The sequence below is a fragment of the Coffea eugenioides genome, chromosome 7, assembly GCF_003713205.1.
Source record: "Coffea eugenioides isolate CCC68of chromosome 7, Ceug_1.0, whole genome shotgun sequence".
Lineage (NCBI taxonomy): Eukaryota > Viridiplantae > Streptophyta > Magnoliopsida > Gentianales > Rubiaceae > Coffea > Coffea eugenioides.
The window spans coordinates 6,051,001-6,068,693 of record NC_040041.1 but is presented as its reverse complement, the minus strand read 5'-3'; the positions used below and the strand labels follow the sequence as shown (position 1 = coordinate 6,068,693).

General features: G+C 34.8%; 1 protein-coding gene and 1 pseudogene across 1 annotated transcript; one reads left to right on the top strand and one right to left on the bottom strand.

Annotated features, from left to right (window-relative positions):
- Positions 1-4,801: 4,801 nt before the first annotated feature.
- LOC113778490 (MICOS complex subunit MIC60) lies at positions 4,802-13,304 on the bottom strand. Its single transcript, XM_027323919.1, has 12 exons — positions 13,097-13,304; positions 12,829-12,892; positions 10,902-11,621; positions 10,701-10,805; positions 10,423-10,566; positions 10,202-10,279; positions 9,782-9,874; positions 9,560-9,679; positions 8,873-8,950; positions 6,684-6,863; positions 5,542-5,643; positions 4,802-5,451 (listed from the first exon to the last, which is right to left on the bottom strand). The coding sequence occupies exons 1-12, from the start codon at positions 13,105-13,107 to the stop codon at positions 5,218-5,220; spliced, it is 1,929 nt and encodes a 642-aa protein (XP_027179720.1). The 5' UTR covers positions 13,108-13,304; the 3' UTR covers positions 4,802-5,217.
- Positions 13,305-15,037: 1,733 nt separating this feature from the next.
- Positions 15,038-17,374, top strand: LOC113776744 (annotated as a pseudogene).
- Positions 17,375-17,693: the final 319 nt, after the last annotated feature.

The window sequence follows — 17,693 nt, the reverse complement described above, 5'->3', positions numbered from 1 at the left end:
TCGTTTGCATTATAAACACATTTTTCAACTCATCTTTTTATATTCTCAATTACCTTTTTATCTCACATACATCACATCACAAAAAATATTACAGTAATTATTCCAAATAATATTTCAAATGACACTAGTACTATCGGTTGTAAATTTCCTAGAAAACCCATAAGTAAAAGGACCACAGAAATCTCATATGGAACTTACAATTACAGGTCAATCTGCCAAATATATGCACTTGGGGTATTTATTCTAGTGCTCTGATCTCCATCCAACAACACTCTATTAATTTTCTTCCCAAAGTAGAGATCTTTGAGAGGTACTTGCAAAGAAAAGTGGACAACCTTATAATCTATCTTGGTCAGCTAAAAGGGACAAAGATACACTCAAATAGGAAAGAAGATATGAGAGTTTTCATCTTTTGAAAGAATAAATGCTATAAAAACTAACATTGGACCAAGTAACAAAATCTTGGGTAGGTAAAATGCAACTAAGTCAATAAAAATGTGTGGAGAGGTAACATTGCAATTGATGACCTGAAATAAAATGTACTCTAAACAAGATTCCGAATTCTAAAGACATATCTTTTCTATACTTTTCGCGTAAGGACCTTCATACATTAGCGAGTTTATATGCATGTCTTACGTGGAGGGAAAAAAAAAAAGAGCTTCAAATGTAAATAGAGACTATATGGTGCATATGACTCCGCTGGTATAAAAATAATTCTACATTAACCATGTAAAGAAAATTGACCTGAACCCTAATCCTTGCCTAATTGTCATAGTAAGACTACTATAGCTGTATTATTAATCAGTCTTTGACGTGAGACCTTAATTTTAAGAATGATTAAGACTCCATACCAGATTTACCAGCAATCATCATTCATCTTCTCTCTGTGTTGTCTTGCATGTGTGTGTGTGCGCTATGCTGTCGAATGGTGATGCAAGTTGAATTGTCAATTGGCTATATATGAATTAACGACTAATAATGTAACCATCACATGGCTATTCTTATAAAAATATAGTGCTAGCACTTGTACTATATTAGTATTAATTAATATATGCTTTCAGAACTTTTATTAATCATCATTCATTTCATCTCTATCTCTTTCTCTTCTGCAAGAAAGGAAAACAAATGCAAAAGAGGGATTAATTTCTTGAAACAGGTGCCGCAGTATATTCTACAGCCAATATTTAACCATAGGAATTCGTTTGAGCTGATGCCATTATACAGGCATATATTATCCAGAGTACATTTTGACGAATGTAGTGTTGATTTGTAATGATTTAGAATTTGCAGATATAGTGAAGTTGTTTGCTCCAAAAATACGGTGAACTAGCAAAAGAAAAATAAGCCAGACAAAAGTTCCATGAAACCAATTTCCATATGAGCTGTCTTTGTAACAGTTACATAAGATGTTGTGTCTGTCCATGGGAGTATGGGAGAACAGGACTGAATTTATTTAGAGGTACATGATATACATTTCTAGTTATTTTTGGTACAAGAGGTGGGGTTAGCATATTAGCGTAAGGTCTTCATATATATAGAGCTAAAAGATAAATAAAATTACTAAATATTCCAATAGCACTTGATTTAATAAGTGTCGGGTTGAGTTTGGTTCGCCAATTAATCAAATCAAATTTGAAAGGCGTTTGTATTTGATAATATTCAAGTGCAATAAAAACTTATTCAAACTCGATTTGGCAAATAAACACGTCAAATTTGATCAAATTTTTAATTTCGTTAAAATAATCAAACAAGTTTGAACACTGGGGTATTCAACTTAAATAAGCTCGTTTACATCCTTACACATATGGACATGGTGGATTAATCTTTCTCATACTGACAGCGTATACACTGTTAGATTGGATGAATGACAATTATGTAAAATTTGAATTTGAACACCAACTGTTCCATATGTGTTATGGATCCAATGATAGAAAGTGCATATACTGTCAGTGTATATAAGATTTATTCTTTAAAATTTGGACAAAAAAACTGCCATTTATTAATACGAGTTTGATAACTTGTTGCTTTATGATACTGCAAGTCTTGTATATCATGTCCTTTAGTCCCCTGACCTCATATCAAATTTTTAATCTCGTTAAAATAATCAAACAAGTTTGAACACTGGGGTATTCAACTTAAATAAGCTCGTTTACATCCTTACACATATGGACATGGTGGATTAATCTTTCTGATACTGACAGCGTATACACTGTTAGATTAGATGAATGACAATTATGCAAAATTTGAATTTGAACACCAACTGTTCCATATGTATTATGGATCCAATAATAGAAAGTGCATATACTGTCAGTGTATATAAGATTTACTCTTTAAAATTTGGACAAAAAAACTGTCATTTATTAATACGAGTTTGATAACTTGTTGCTTTATGATACTGCAAGTCTTGTATATCATGTCCTTTAGTCCCCTGACCTCAAGTAAGAGATAGGCTGGTAGGATTTAAAGAATTTGGCTAGTAAAATACCATGTTAAAGAATGGAATAATAGAAATCCAAAGGGAAAATCGTTCGAAATATCTTTTACATTTGCAAAATAACTTTTTTGTCCTTTACTTTTAAAAGTATAATTTTACGTCCCTTACAAATTCACATTGATCAAATTTGGTCCCTACTTAGATTTTCAACTAGGTTTTAGTCGGAATCCACCATGTTCCTTACACGTGATTATTTTTTAGAGGTAAAATTGTCAAATCAAATTTTATATAATTCGATCTATAGTCCCTTACATTTCACAAAATGAATTTTTCGTCCCTCACATCTCACAAAATGAATTTTTTCATCCCTCATATTTCATAGAATGGATTTTTTTATTTCTCATTAACCATGTGTATGAATAGTTTTTTTTAATCTACGTGTATATCTATTTGATTTCACCTGAATAGTACGAATAGTATATAATATATCTCTATTTGATTTCACTTGAATAGTACGAATAATATGTAATATATCTTTATTTGATTTCACCTAAATAGGTTAATTGTAATTATACACATGCTATTCAATAAATATATACATGGGTTTAAAACTAACAATTTTATTTTAAACCCATGTATATATCTATTTGATTTCACCATGTGAATTTGTTCAATATTTGTGGTCTTTTCTCTTTTGATAATAATTCATTTATTGAGTTGTATAATAAAACCATCTAATTAATGTGTCCTAATTCGAATTCTACAATCATGCTAACAAATTGCAGTTTAAATTTGACGTTTATACTCGCCACCTTTAAGACCAATAGTTGAATTACTTACCTTGTGATTGTCTTAAAATTTAAAAGTGTCAATTACTTACTTCTTTTTGTTATACTTTTCCTTTAATTATTTTTTTGTCCAAATTTAATTCGATATAAACACTCGACAATGTTCAAATTATTTGATTTTGTCTAAATAGGCTAATTATAGTTGTATACTCGTATTGTTCAGGTGAAATCAAATAGATACATACATGGATTTAAAAAAAAATTATTCATACACATGATTAATGAGGGATGAAAAAGTTCATTTTATAAAATGTGAGGGATGAAAAAATTCATTTTGTGAAATATGAGGGACAAAAAAATTCATTTTGTGAAATGTGAAGGACTATGGATCGAATTGTATGAAATTGATTTGACAATTTTGCTCTTAAAAAATGACCACATGCAAGACACGTAATAGATTCCAGCAAAAGATTAGTCAGAAACTTAGGTAGCGATCAAATTTGACCAATGTGAATTTATAAGTGATGTAAAATTACACTTTTAAAAGTGAGAGATGTAAAAAATCATTTTACAAAATTTGAGGGATGTTTTGAATGATTTTTCCAAATTCAAATGGTAGATAATCACCCAATAGAATGAACTGCATTTAAGATACACCAAATTATGGGTAGGATAGTGCATTACATCAACCACCAGACGAGATTATGGGATTTTTCGGATGGCACCTAACTGGTGGTCTACATTTAAAATTGACATTGAGCAGTGCTTATAACCACCAATAAGCTTCTCATTAATCAATTAGGCTTTCCTAAAACGAGGTACACGTAGGAATCGCAGAAAATCTGAGAATGTTACCAAAATCCAAAATCAGGGAGAAAATACTGCTTATTTGGTATGATGCAACCATAAATTGCGGAGTTGTTTGGTCGAGGTGTCTCCATCATCAGAACTTATGAGAAGTCAGTTAAAATCAAGTTTCTGATCGAAAAGACAATTCATATCAATATTTAAAATGAACGTATCATGTAGATAAAACACAAAGACATGTGCACTTACTAACAGGGGATATATTCCATCTATGCCAAAACGTTGAAGAGACGGCATACATCTCATTTTCGAGGAGACATCAGTAGCCCTCGACTCGAAGCCTGAGCTTGCAGATGTTCCACCAAGTCATACTAAAAATAGAATTGAATTAATTATACAAATACTTCTCTTTCTGCAATTCGTAACGAAGTTAGCCACTTATATGATTGATTGCTCAAATATTTCCCTTTGGATTTAGAGTTCAGAAATTTAAATTTCTAATGTGCAACAAAAACCAATAGGCAAACAAACTCGTAGAACAAGTCCTACGTATGTTTATATGTACTTTTGTCTTCTACCGCATATTTGTTTTTTCAAGCCATTTGCTGTCAACAGCCAAATCAAGTCTGAATGAACTGGATCTGCGAGAGCATGCAATTGGCAGATCCCAAAGCAGGCAGTCAGGCGGCCACAATGCCCAACACGACATTTTTATCAGTTGAACTATGGCTCAATCATTGTCATCTATCCTGATAGACCAAACATAACAACAGACAAAAAGGTAGATTCACAAATGCATAAACCTTTGATAAGTATGTTGCTTACAAATGCATAAACCTAACTGACATCTTGCTTCATATATTTCAAAATTAAGTGCCTTGATTTTGAATTCTCAGCATTTCCTCGCTTTGAAGAGCTATTTATTGTGTACAACACCCCTCCTTCTGGAAACTTTACTTTTAACTGTATCGTACATTTTGGACAAAAAATTCAGTCTTTTCTTGAAAGTTAAACATGATATACCGGGTTGCAACAAGTGAAAAATTTGCTGCAATCCTCACAAGTTCCCTCAGACGTTATACCTGAAAAGCACACTTCGTTTAGGCTCATGTGGAATAGCCAATAAGTTTCTAATCATCAGGGGGGTTTGAGCAGAAATTACACTCAAAATACAGGCAATCGAATGGATTACGTCAGGCTAATGGATGTAGCATATGATTGTAAAAGGGTTAAAGCTTGCTCCGTAACAGCTCTGTTCCTCGCTCGCCGAACCCAATCACCAACAACTTCTGCTGCTTGGGTTCCTTTTACACCATTCTCAAGGGCATCAGCAGCTTCACTGAGTTTTCCTTCAGCTAAGAAGCTATCAACTCTGTTCATGAGAGATTCAATTCCATCACCAGACTGGTCAGCTTCCCGAACCTGAAGGCACAAAGGAGTCACAGCAGGTAGTGAATAGTTAAATTCACGGACAATTTATGCATGTATGAGTGGATTGTACAGACAATACACCTTCAGCCAGGAAGCAACATGAGCCAATGAATGTGCCAAAATCCCGCCTCCTCCAAGTGGAATTAAGCTGTAACGCCTTAATGTCCCTTTCAAGGCATCAAACTGAACAATTTCAAGAGTAATTTGAGGGGAAAAAGGAAAAAAAAAAGTTAGTTTGTAGCCAAAAAGGAGAGCAAGGGAGGGACGGAGAGAGAGATAGATTTCTAGTCTCTGAGTGGTGTTATCTGGAAGAAAGGCGATACAGTGGTAAACAATGCATATGTGTGCAACGAATTCCAAAAGGTGGTTAACATGAACTTGATAATTTACAGTTTGGGAATCTTTAGCTGAGTGGTTAACCAATACCTAGCTTAGATGCATGGTACCCTAATACACATCAACAACCGGTTAAAAGAATTTCTCAACCTGCAAACTTGAACTCTTCTAATGGCTAACAAGGTATGCTAAAAATCAAACTCAAATTTCAACCTCTCAGCACTAAAAATGTGTAATATGTATCAACTTGTCTTAGATTTTACTCTGAATTTCAAACAGTTTCTTCCCACACAGTTATTTGCATCTTTAGTCCCATGGCATTGTACCAAATTCTGACAGTCAACAATTTCAGACAAAGAGATTTTACTGCAGCAACAGGAAAATGGTACCTGAAATTTTTTAAATTCATCTATTCAAGTCCTGCAAGACTATTAAATCCTGCAATTCATTCTTTTATCCCAAGATTCTTGATCCCAAAAGTATCCGACAAAAATGTGTACAGATCATGTAGGTTGACAAGAAGGGAATGATGAGAAACCACATCTATCCTCCCTGATTGAGAGATCAATAACAGGATTACTTAAATGATTTATACATACCATTTAAAGGGTAAATCTATTTTTTGAGTTTAAGCTACTATATAATGCTTGTCATCAAGACAAGCTATCTTAAGATGGAAAGTCGGCCAAAACCCAAATAATAGATAACCAGAATTGTAAAGGAATAAACTCAACCATGACATCAATATCAGCATTCCATATAGGGTCTTTTCTTAATTTTGAAACTATATATATTATTCAATTAAGATTACTCAGCCTATATCACTCTACTCTTAGACATGCTCATAATAACAAATAGTATGAGCATTAGGTCTTCAAAAAACTTGCCTTATGATTCAACTGCAACACAGTGTCAGTACCATTTATCCGTGTCTCTTCAGGAATTGATGATAGAACTAAATCTAAAAGTGAGTCTTTGTCAATGCCTTCGAGGTAAGTATGCAGAGCCTCCATTTCCTTCTGAATTGGCAGACCCTTGGTCAGGGCATCTTCCAGTGCAAGAGCTCCCTGCAAGAGGTAACAATTATGAGATCATTTATGAATGAACAATAAAATACTAGCCCAGCTGATGAATCATACTCACACTCTTTTCAGGGCGTTTTAAAAGACTTCTTTTAAAGAAATTTGCCAAAGCATTTTTGATAAAATATTATTGGAAGTCTTAGCATTTTAAAACTACATTTAGAAAGAAATGAAGGCCCATAGATTAAATTCCAACTAAGAGTTTTAGGAAAGGACAATGCAAGGAAAAAAGAGAATGATGGTAGCTCTTTCCCAAAGTAAAAGTACATTTTTTATTTGCTTTTTTTCTTTTTTGTAGTTTCTCCTTTCATTTTCTTTTTATGTTCTTATTTCCTTTTGGGGTTTTGTAATGGTGTGTATCACCTTGCAGATAAAGCACAGGGACCTGGACCAAATTGTTTTATTGTAACTACCACCATTGAACCTCCTCAGACAAAGCCCCATCCCTTTGCAATTTACTGATATGAGCATGCAATGACAAAGAGGGAGGATGGAAAAGAAAAATTCCAGCAAATGCCTTCTAAATCTTTGCCCTGCTAAAGTGCCACAAGGACATCATTGAGTGCCCAACAATGCATGAAACAGTGCAACTGAATAACACCTTAAGACATCTTAGTCACCACCACCACCATTACCAACTTAGTGCATTGAAAAACCTAAAGACGAAAGTTGAAATCATAGACATGTCAAAGAAGTAATTGTTCATGGGCATGCACACTCAAAATAAAAACTGCCAATAACAAACTTTCAATAAGAAAGCACAAAAATATCGCAATGCCATGAATAGTCAAACAAGGCATTTTAAACAATAATATTTAATACATTGCTTCTGATATATGTAGTTCCACGAATATATTTCCAACTAAAACCCACTTCAAAAGTTAAAACCTTCCCTCTCCTCCCTAATAAACCCAGCCCAGGCCAATGACCGGGCATCAAACTAGGCCGGACCTCAAGTTTGACCGGACAAGAAATTGACACGGTCAAATCCCAACTGACCCAGTTGTTCAACCGGACACCCGTCCGATTTTCCAATTGACTCATTTACTTTTCTTTTTTTTTTTATCAATTGTGGGTCTTAGTTTTTGAAACAAAGTGTATATATGCTTTTGATAAGATTTGCACATTGAATCTTCATTGAAATGTGCATAAGACTTTACCACTTAGTTTTTATTTCATAACTAATTCTTTTTTAATAAGCTTGTTTACTTTTTTTATTATACAATTAATCCTTTTAACTTTTAAACTGACAATATTGAGTAGTTAGAAAATTACTTTGTTTTTAAACAAAAAATAAAATAATGAAAAAGTAATGCTATATTTTTGAAAACAAGTGATATAATTTTGTTTTATACTTGACTATATTATTTATGTCAAAGTACAATAAAATGAAATTAAATCTTCTATTAATATCTATATATTCATTATATATCTTTCTAAGTACAACGATTAGTATCTAAAAGCACTTTATTATATATTTTATGTATATTAAAATTACTATTTTATATTTATAAATATTAAATTAATACTCACTGGTTCAACCAATGACCCACTGGTTGAACCAGTGGCCCATTGACCCAATCCCTCTACCGAGTTCCTTGCCGGGCAGTACAAAATATGAACTAGAACTTGTTAAAACTACAGCTTCCAATGGCTATAGTGTGGAAGTATGGTGACATGCACAGAAATAAAATGTACATGCAGTTGCTTGCACATATATTTGGTCATTCATAAACCTAATCCCCTGTTGCACATATACGCCAAGCAGATAGTATTGCTCAATCTATCTATTTCTAATATTTATCAAAAAAGAGCCTTTAAGAACAGTTTTTGTATTATATCCCCTTTATTATATCAAAGACCACCTTCATTACCAGCACAAGGTGTATAAGCTTGTTGATAACTCATTGATCTATTTCCTGCTAAATAATGAAGTTAATTTGAACAAACAAGATATTAAGTGTATGAAGTCAAGAACTAGAAGAAAAGGTTACCAAAGCAAACTTGTGAACAGAATGACTCTGGCGAGCCTCCTCAGAGCGTGCATAAAATGCCATGCACAAGGCATTTATCTGTAAAACATAAGAAAATCATAATCACATTCAATACAATTTCATATCTAATAGTACATGCATCAATGTCCCTCCACAACATGAGAGAAGCAAGTAGTACGTCTATGCAGCCTAATCGAATCTATTACTATCAACAAAATAAATAGCCTCCTAGGTCGCACTGAAGCAACTTTAGCATTATGACTTTAACCAAAATAACTAGAACCAAGTATACTTCTCCCAAAGAAATTCTGACGACTAAAACAACAATAAACAATACATTCCGTAAATGGCACAAAATATTATTAGAACATCTAGGATAAACATTAGCATGTTTATGAAGATTTTAGAATCCCATCAGTTCATCAATTTTATTTTTTTGAACTACCAGAAAGTAGATCAAATTTGCTTGGCAACATGTCAATAAGTACTGGTCAAATTATGAGTTTAAACTTAAAAAGATCATTCAAAGTTCGTGGTGAATGTACCAGAAGGTTAAAGCAGAAAGATTCTCTCTCCCCACTTCCCTCCCTCTCTCTCCAAGTGTGTTAAGCTGAGGGAATTTACAGTCTAAAGGCAAAAGAATCTATTCCAAGAGTAAAATATAATGTTGGTACATATCAGACATACATGAACATTTGCTTCAGCCATTTTCTCGATTTGGGCTGCCTTCTCACTTGCAATTGCTGAAGCCAATTCCGCTTTGGCTAGCTCCTGCAATTTTTTCATCTCCAATTCTGCTTCATTTTTCTGTAATGGCAATTGTTAGTGAATTAGGGAGAAAAAATCTATCAAGTACAAAAGAGGCAGACCCTTTATTTAATAGAAGTATGCCATCATGCAATTAAGTACCTTGATTTCAAGCTCCATTTTATGTTTCTCCTCCAATTTTTCTTGAAGTGATTTAAGCGCTGCAGCTGCTTTTACTCTTTCTTTGTTTAATTCCTGTAAAAGGTTAAGCAGACTTTTCTTAATGAAACAATGAATATGATCAAGCCAACGTACAGCTATAAATACTTAATTTGCCTTGAGTAAACGCATATAGTTGGAAAAATCCAGTGTCAATACAATTCAGTGGTTGGGCATACAACTCAGTCTATAATAGTTTATTCAATGAAAATGACATTTCCTTTAGGTTAACCATACCCAACTAAGCTGAACTACTGAGACATCAGATTCAAACCATGAAGCTGAGGATAGCCATCAACTATGAGAGATGAACAAAGCATTTACATGTGAATATGTAAGAAAAAAACAAATTTTCTCTATAACCTTATTCAGAATGGCTTCCCTTTCAGCATACATAAGCTCCCTGGCCCTAGCATCCCTTAATTCCTTCTCATACTTTTCCTGCCAAAATACAGAATAAGCAGAGATAAATAGATTTAATTAGTCTGAAATCATCGAGAATTAAGAGCAAACAATGCAAAAAAAAATTAAAAATAAAATCATATTCTTCAATTTTTAGTCTCTGATTACTAGATTTGCAAGACCTTCAGCATTCTTTTATGTTCAGCAAAAGTATGAGCATCTAACTCTGCTTGTCGTTTCTCAGCTGCATGAATGGCTTGTAGAAAATCAATCACGAGTTTTCCATCCTCAGATATATAGCTCTCCTCGATAGTCCCAGGTAAACCCTACAGATCCAAAAGTCATTGTCATTTCAGACACAGTCACTGATGAATTCTCTGCATACAATGCTTTAATTGCAGTTGCACTACATTTCAAAGTAATCCTTCAAGAAGAAACACTTTGAGTAAATTACAACCACCTGAGATTTACTGGTTGACACCAATGTGGGTTCGTTTCCATCGCTTTTCAAATTGTAATCATCAAGGAGGGAACTAGTTTGTCTTCGTGCACCGGCCAGATTCTCCTGCAAAAGCTACCCCTCAAAAAACGGCAACAGAAGAAACATAATTGAACCATGCATACTAATTCAGTGATCCTTCAAATAACAATCAGCTTATACCTTAGGTGAGTCTTGGCTATTGAATTGAACAGGCACAGAATTCGTCTCATTTTCAGCAGCAGCTTTATCATCCCGAGTAAATGGTGGTGTCATTTCAACAGCCTTTTGCTGATCACTATCAACTTTGACATCTGAACTGTTCATGGTAAGACTCCCTTCAGAAGGCTTACCAAGATTAGCACTTAAATCATCAGATTGAGTACCACTTCCTAGGGAGCTGGGCAATTCTTCCTCTTGAATATGATTGATATCATCTGATTTCAAATCTGGCTTATCTTTCATGTGAAAGTGACTTTCTTCCTGTCTTCTACTTAAATCTTCTCTTGGAGATGGATCTGAATCAGATGACATGCTTTTCTCCTCGTGTTCCATTTTGGGAGTTGGTATACTTGTCTGCTCATATTTAAGATTAGCAATTGTCTCTATCTTATCTTCATCAACTAGGGATTTTTTACTATCTTCCCTTAAATCCGGTTGCTCTTCACTAACAGCAGCGACCTTGGCAGACTCCGCGGTGCCATGTGGCTCTTTAGCAAAAAATCTATCCAGATAACCAGTGTGGTAAGCTCCCATGACTACAGCACCTAATGCAACACCTCCAACCAAGATTTTTGGCAAAGAACTCCCAGACTCAGCTTTATCAGCTGAACCTGGTCCCTGAGGTTCATTATGCTGAGATGCAGCTGACATTGCTCTCCTGGAAGAAAGATATGAAGGTATCTGCTCCAATGGTAGCCAAAAGGGAAAAGAATTAACAATACCGGCAAAGTCAGTTCATGCTTTTGGTGCACAGAGAAGAGGAGAATAAATATATAATAATTCATAATAATCTCATACTGCAATTTTCTTAAATTTAATTCATGTCAAAAAGGTCTCCTATCAAGAGAAAATGAAATTCCCACAGAAGCCGTGCACAGCTCAATTATGGAAAAAGTCCTCAACAAGTGAACTAGAAAATTAAACGAAAGCTGTATTGTGGGACATAAAGTACAGGGGCCAACTAGGACAATAGAGAAAACCCTTTCCCCAAACTTCTCATATGTTATTTAGAGAGAGAATTATTCAAGCATAAACTGAGCCACCAGCCCAACAACCTTCTCGCATCTCAATTATTAAACTTCCTGAGATCAGCAGGAATTTCTACACTCCCACGGCTAACAAACAGCAAAGAATTTACTTCCCACAGGAGCACATTCGTTGCCTTGTTTCTTCGCAATTGCATTCCTTAATGCTAACACTTCTCCCTCACTATTAAGCTTTAAGACCATGTTCTACCAAGATGGCAATAAAACAGCAGCATCCTCATCCAATCATCACCAAAAATCTACATGACGGAACAAATCAACATGAGACATTGAGCTGGTACAGCTGACTACCATTTTAGATGATCGAATTCCAGAACCCAACTTTACTATCAACAGTACATAGGAGCCCTAGTCTCTTACCTCTTCACTTGGATGATTAATTTACCATCAGGATTTGCATCAATCAATTATTTTGCATGGCCTACAAGCTACTAAACAATATTACTTTGCATGGCCTACAAGCTACTAAACAAACATAAGTCTCTATCTGTCCCTTCAGCTCCCTCCGCATCCAAGCTTGAAAATTATTATCATTTACCTACCAGTTAAGATAATGCCTATCGCATATAACATTTCCTACCAGTTAAGTACAGAACTCAAACTACAGCACAACATCATCAAACTATAATAGCTCATCCCCCTTCCAAGCCGAGTTCTATAAATTCCAGAATATCATTGGTTATGCGTATAAATTGAGTTCCCGACATACATTGACCAAAAAATAACTAGCATTTAAAATTTTGCATAATTCCATTTCAAATAATTTTTTCTCATTTTTGCAATCTCAATATAATAAATCAAAATGGAATTCAGAAATGATAAAGTTCTATCACTTAACGTGCCTGAGATGTAATCTGGATAGGAATTCTTCCATCTAATCGACATGACGAAAGCCGCAAAATTGACCTGCACATTAAATTCAGAAATATTTTTTGAAAAATAGGAATTATCAGAATTTAAAGTTGAACGATATCCCAATCTGTAGCAAATGATGGCCCTAAACAACAAAATCAACCAATGTATTGAGAATTAAATGCCTCGCAAGTGTAAGGGCACAAATTCATAGAACAAAATATAGTGTGTGTGAGTGCCTATTATGTTTCGAAGTACCTGCGCAACATGGTGGAGATTAGATAGGAAATGCAGTGAGGAAGAGTTTGAAGTGAGTGTCTGAAGAAGCTTGATTAATCCGAAAGTTCGAACCCACGCCGAGAAGTATTCGTCGGAAGATTTGCGTCACCGGAACCCTCACGAAACTTCGTCGATGTTCTGCTTCGCTTTCATGTTTCTGCGGATTCTTTTAAATCTCTTTTGGGAAATTTTTGTTTTTCAATTTTAATCGACCATAATTACGTAGGTGCTATGTAATTATTTTCCTTATATATTTATCATGTTAGAATTAGATTGTCTATTTAAAAAATCTTATAGTAGTTATTTTTTTTCGATGTTAGCAACATTTATTATCTTGTGAATTTTTTTGGTACTCTTAATCCTAGGATTATATACTTTTTTTCCTCACATATAAAATTGATGGTTTCAGGGGTATATTTTATGAATTAATTACTTATCCAGATCCTTTTCACGTAACTTAACACTGAAAACCATAAATATATATATACATATATATATATATATATAATTTCATGAGAAAGACTTTTACAAATGACTATATTTTTAATTGCATGCTTGTACATAGAGTAATCCTTAAAATACTACTTATTATTACTTGTAGGCTCAAGCTTGACAATAATGTTACATCAAATTCTGAAAACTTTAACTTGATTAATTAAGCCAAATTTCAATTGGATTCCATTTGTTAATAACTCTATTGATCTGCTATGATAATCGATGAGCCAAATAGGCTGAAAAGTGAATCCATCTTGCCTAAGTTTTGAGGTGAAAAAAAAGGATTCTTTTTACCAAAATAAAAAGTTTGTAGTATGATTTGGTTGTCATTTTTTAAAAAATTAGATGCTGTGTGGTTCTTTTGGTATAGAGTTGATTACATTTATCTCACCTGAGAGTCGGCCAAACTATCAATCGGCCTCCAAAAATCTAAAATTCACCAATCCAAATGATCCTCTCCTACCCAAAAGGAAATCTTTTCAGCCTTTTCTTTGGATTAATCCTTTCTATGCTATCAGTATATATATTAACGGGTTTAAATACATGTCACATTTTTAAAATTTAAATTAAAAATTAAACTTTGCATGTGTAACGACATGCATTTAGATATACAATGGGGGCACGGGCCCCACTGCCCCCCTTAAATTCCTATAATACATCTACAATTTTGACATAATTTTAAAGGTGCTCCCAGAATTTTTTTAAAAAAAATGTAAAAGAATGGGTCACAAAATTTATATCATTCACTTTCCTCCTCTAGTTCCCATTTTCCCACAACAGGGCCAAGTACCAATTATATCAGTTATTCCTTTTGGTCCCTACTTCCTAAGTTCCCTTTACTCCTGTGGTCCCCCATTTCCCTTCACAACCGCTCCTCTTCTTCCACACCCAAGCCAACTACTTTTTCTTTTTATCATTTCATCCAATTATCATTTACTTCTTTTGTCCCCACTCCCCAACATACATACGAGTCATTTTTTTTTCCACAACCAAAGCTTGTTGCTCTTTCTTTTGATCACTTCATCCTATTTAGAGATTGCACCATAATCAATTGATCTTCTAGGACTTGGGTCCGCCACATTTTGCAGCTTTTTTCACCAACTTTAGGAGACCATCAAAATCAGATTCTAAACAATTACTTATTATTATTATTATTTTAAATTTGTTTGCAAATATATTTCTAGAGCATGAGACTATTATTGTTTTAAAGAAATTTGAAAATTGATTAGTTAATGTAATAACTAATAAATGGGTTATTTGATAAATATTTTAACTTGTGAAATGGTGATTTTATGCATGAGACTTTTTTTTTTGCTTAAAAAAATTAGAAAAAGAGTAGATAAAAAATTTTAGTGCCATTTTTGCCCCATTAAGATTTTTTTCTGGCTCCGCCCCTATTTGAGGATCCATCTGCAAGAGTATAAAATGTGGGAGGACGCTAAAACTTTATCCAGGTCCACATGCCTTGGCAGCCATGGTATGTTTGGAGCTTCCAATTGCTTCACCTTCTTCAACGACACGGTTTAAGTGAAGCTTGTGTAACTATCCCTCTACTCCTCTTATGGGAAGTGTGAGAAAAAAAGATGTTCTTCTCGATGAATTATGTCGAGGCATTTCGTTTTCTTGCTAAACTTTTCGCCAAGGTAAGATTCAATGCTAGAATAGGCTTCATTCATCAAACCTAAAGAATCATATTAGACATTTTGGATTCTAATCTCCCTCCTTTCTCAACGCTTCTTAATTTCCATCTCTCCTCTATTAGAAAAAATAATTTCTTTGTCGCAAATATTTCTCAAACTTAGAGATTTTCTTGCCTTTTGTTTAAGAGGGTTCTACATTTTTTTTTTCCTGAAGAACTTTACCTGTATTCTGTTTTACAGCTTGGTTGCATTTAGGACGGCATCATTTTGCTAATAAAGGATCACTGATGTAAGTTTCCTTGTCCTTGAGTTTTGATTTCTTTACAATTTAATAATGGCTGCTTTCGGCTTAATTTATTCAGCCATAAGACACACATGTTGCTTAGTGCTGAAAGCATCAAGAACAGGTTAATCAAGAACTAGTAAACAATACTAAAGCTTAATCATTAGCCAAAAGTGGCCATCCAAATTTACCAAGTCTAGCAAGAAAGCAAAATGGCTCAAGGCTGATAAGTCAGCAAACAGCAAATCTTTGGTCATTAGCTTGGATGAAGGGGAGGAGATCGTTGATGAATTTGAAGGTGTCATGGTTCGATGGCAAGGCTTGAAAGAAACTATCCAGCTTAATTCTTCAACTGAATCGATGCCTCCAACAAATGATTTGTTCGCGAAGACGAGCTTTGTACTCACTTTTCATAAGAAAACTCGAGGGATCGTCACAGAAGCATACTTAAACCACGTCATGGAAGAAGGCAAGGCAATCCAATTCAAGAATGGCACTCGAAAGCTCTATGCAAACAACAAAAGTTACAATTGGGAGTACGAAGGGATGTGGAGCTGGATAAATTTCGAGCATCCAGCTACATTTGATACTCTAGCAATGGATCCTTGCAGGAAGCAAGAAATCATTGATGATCTTAGGACTTTCAAGAAGGCAAAAGATTATTACGCGAAGATTGGCAAGGCTTGGAAGCGCGGATATCTACTCTATGGCTCTCCAGGAACTGGTAAGTCGACAATGATTGCAGCCATTGCCAATTTTATGGACTATGATATCTATGATCTTGAACTCACATCGGTTCAGAGCAATGCTGAGTTGAAGCAGCTATTGATCGATACCACGAGTAAGTCTGTCATTGTGATTGAAGATATCGATTGCTCTCTTGATCTCACTGGAAAAAGAAAGAACAAAAATGATGGAACTGAGAAGGATGATTAGGCGAATAACCGGAGAGTTACACTCTCTGGGCTTCTGAATTTCATTGATGGAATTTGGTCAGCATGCGGCCAAGAAAGGATCATCATCTTCACTACGAATCATCTCGAAAGACTTAATCCCGCCCTGATTCGTAGAGGGCGAATGGACATGCATATTGAGATGTCATATTGCGAATTCGAGGCATTCAAGATTTTGGCTAAGAATTACTTAGGCATTGATTCACACCTTTTATTTCGAGAAATCAAGCTTTTATTGGAGGAAATCAACATAAGCCCCTGTGATCATGGTTCGAAGTCTCGGCCGAGACCGAGAAGACTCGGCCAAGTCGACTCGGCCGAGTCGTCACCATCTCGGTCCCTACCGATGCGATACCGTGACTAAACGATACCGAAATACTTGACTCGCCGAAAAATCGGCCGAGTGGTCACTGCGACGGATTGACTCGGTCGAGTCACTCCGAGTTATCTCGAGTCAAGACGAGAAATCAGTCGAGTCACACCGCGACGAATTGATTTGGCCGTTTCTTTTGCTATTTTTTAATTATTTTTATTTAGCATACTTTTTTATATTATTAACAATTTTTAGAATATTAAATACTTTAAAATTTGCGTCTCATCGAGACCGCGACTGATATGTCGAGACCGATGTGGAACGTTTCGGGCCGCGATCGCGACCGCGACCGTGACTTTGAACCATGCCTGTGATGTGGCTGAGAAATTGATGCCCAAACGTGATTCACAAGATGCTGAGGATTGTTTGAAGGACCTGATTTTAGCTATGGAAGCTGCCCAACGAAAAGCAAAATGCAAGGAAGCCAAACCCAAGAACTTGGTGGCTGAATTACTAAAGAATTTGGCTTGCTTCAAGAAGTCAATGAACCACCTCAAACTCAAAGCCGGGTGAAAACCAAGGATCTCTCGTGTTCTGATGTTTTGCTGTGCGAATAGCTAATAAGATTGTCCATCAACTTCCAATGTAAAATATTTTTAGTTGTTAGATTTTTAATTTTCACATTTTAGCCCTTCAATAGTTGTTTTAGAGCTAGCCAGATTGACTTCTTCCACTCGCATTAAAATATCTTTTATCACATTCTTCTATGCATTTGGTTTGGTATCATAGGTATAAATTATGGAGTTGGGACAAATATGACTATATTTTCATTCGATTTTATGCAGTTATATTGTACTTGTTACATTATTGATATACAATTATATTATTTTTT

What these genes read in the sequence shown, in the direction of transcription:
- LOC113778490 (XM_027323919.1), bottom strand. An exon ending in TGTCAACCAGTAAATCTCAG is followed by an intron (nt 10,567 to 10,700) that starts GTGGTTGTAATT and finishes TTGGATCTGTAG; the next exon opens with GGTTTACCTGGGACTATCGA. An exon ending in AAATGGAGCTTGAAATCAAG is followed by an intron (nt 9,680 to 9,781) that starts GTACTTAATTGC and finishes TTGCCATTACAG; the next exon opens with AAAAATGAAGCAGAATTGGA.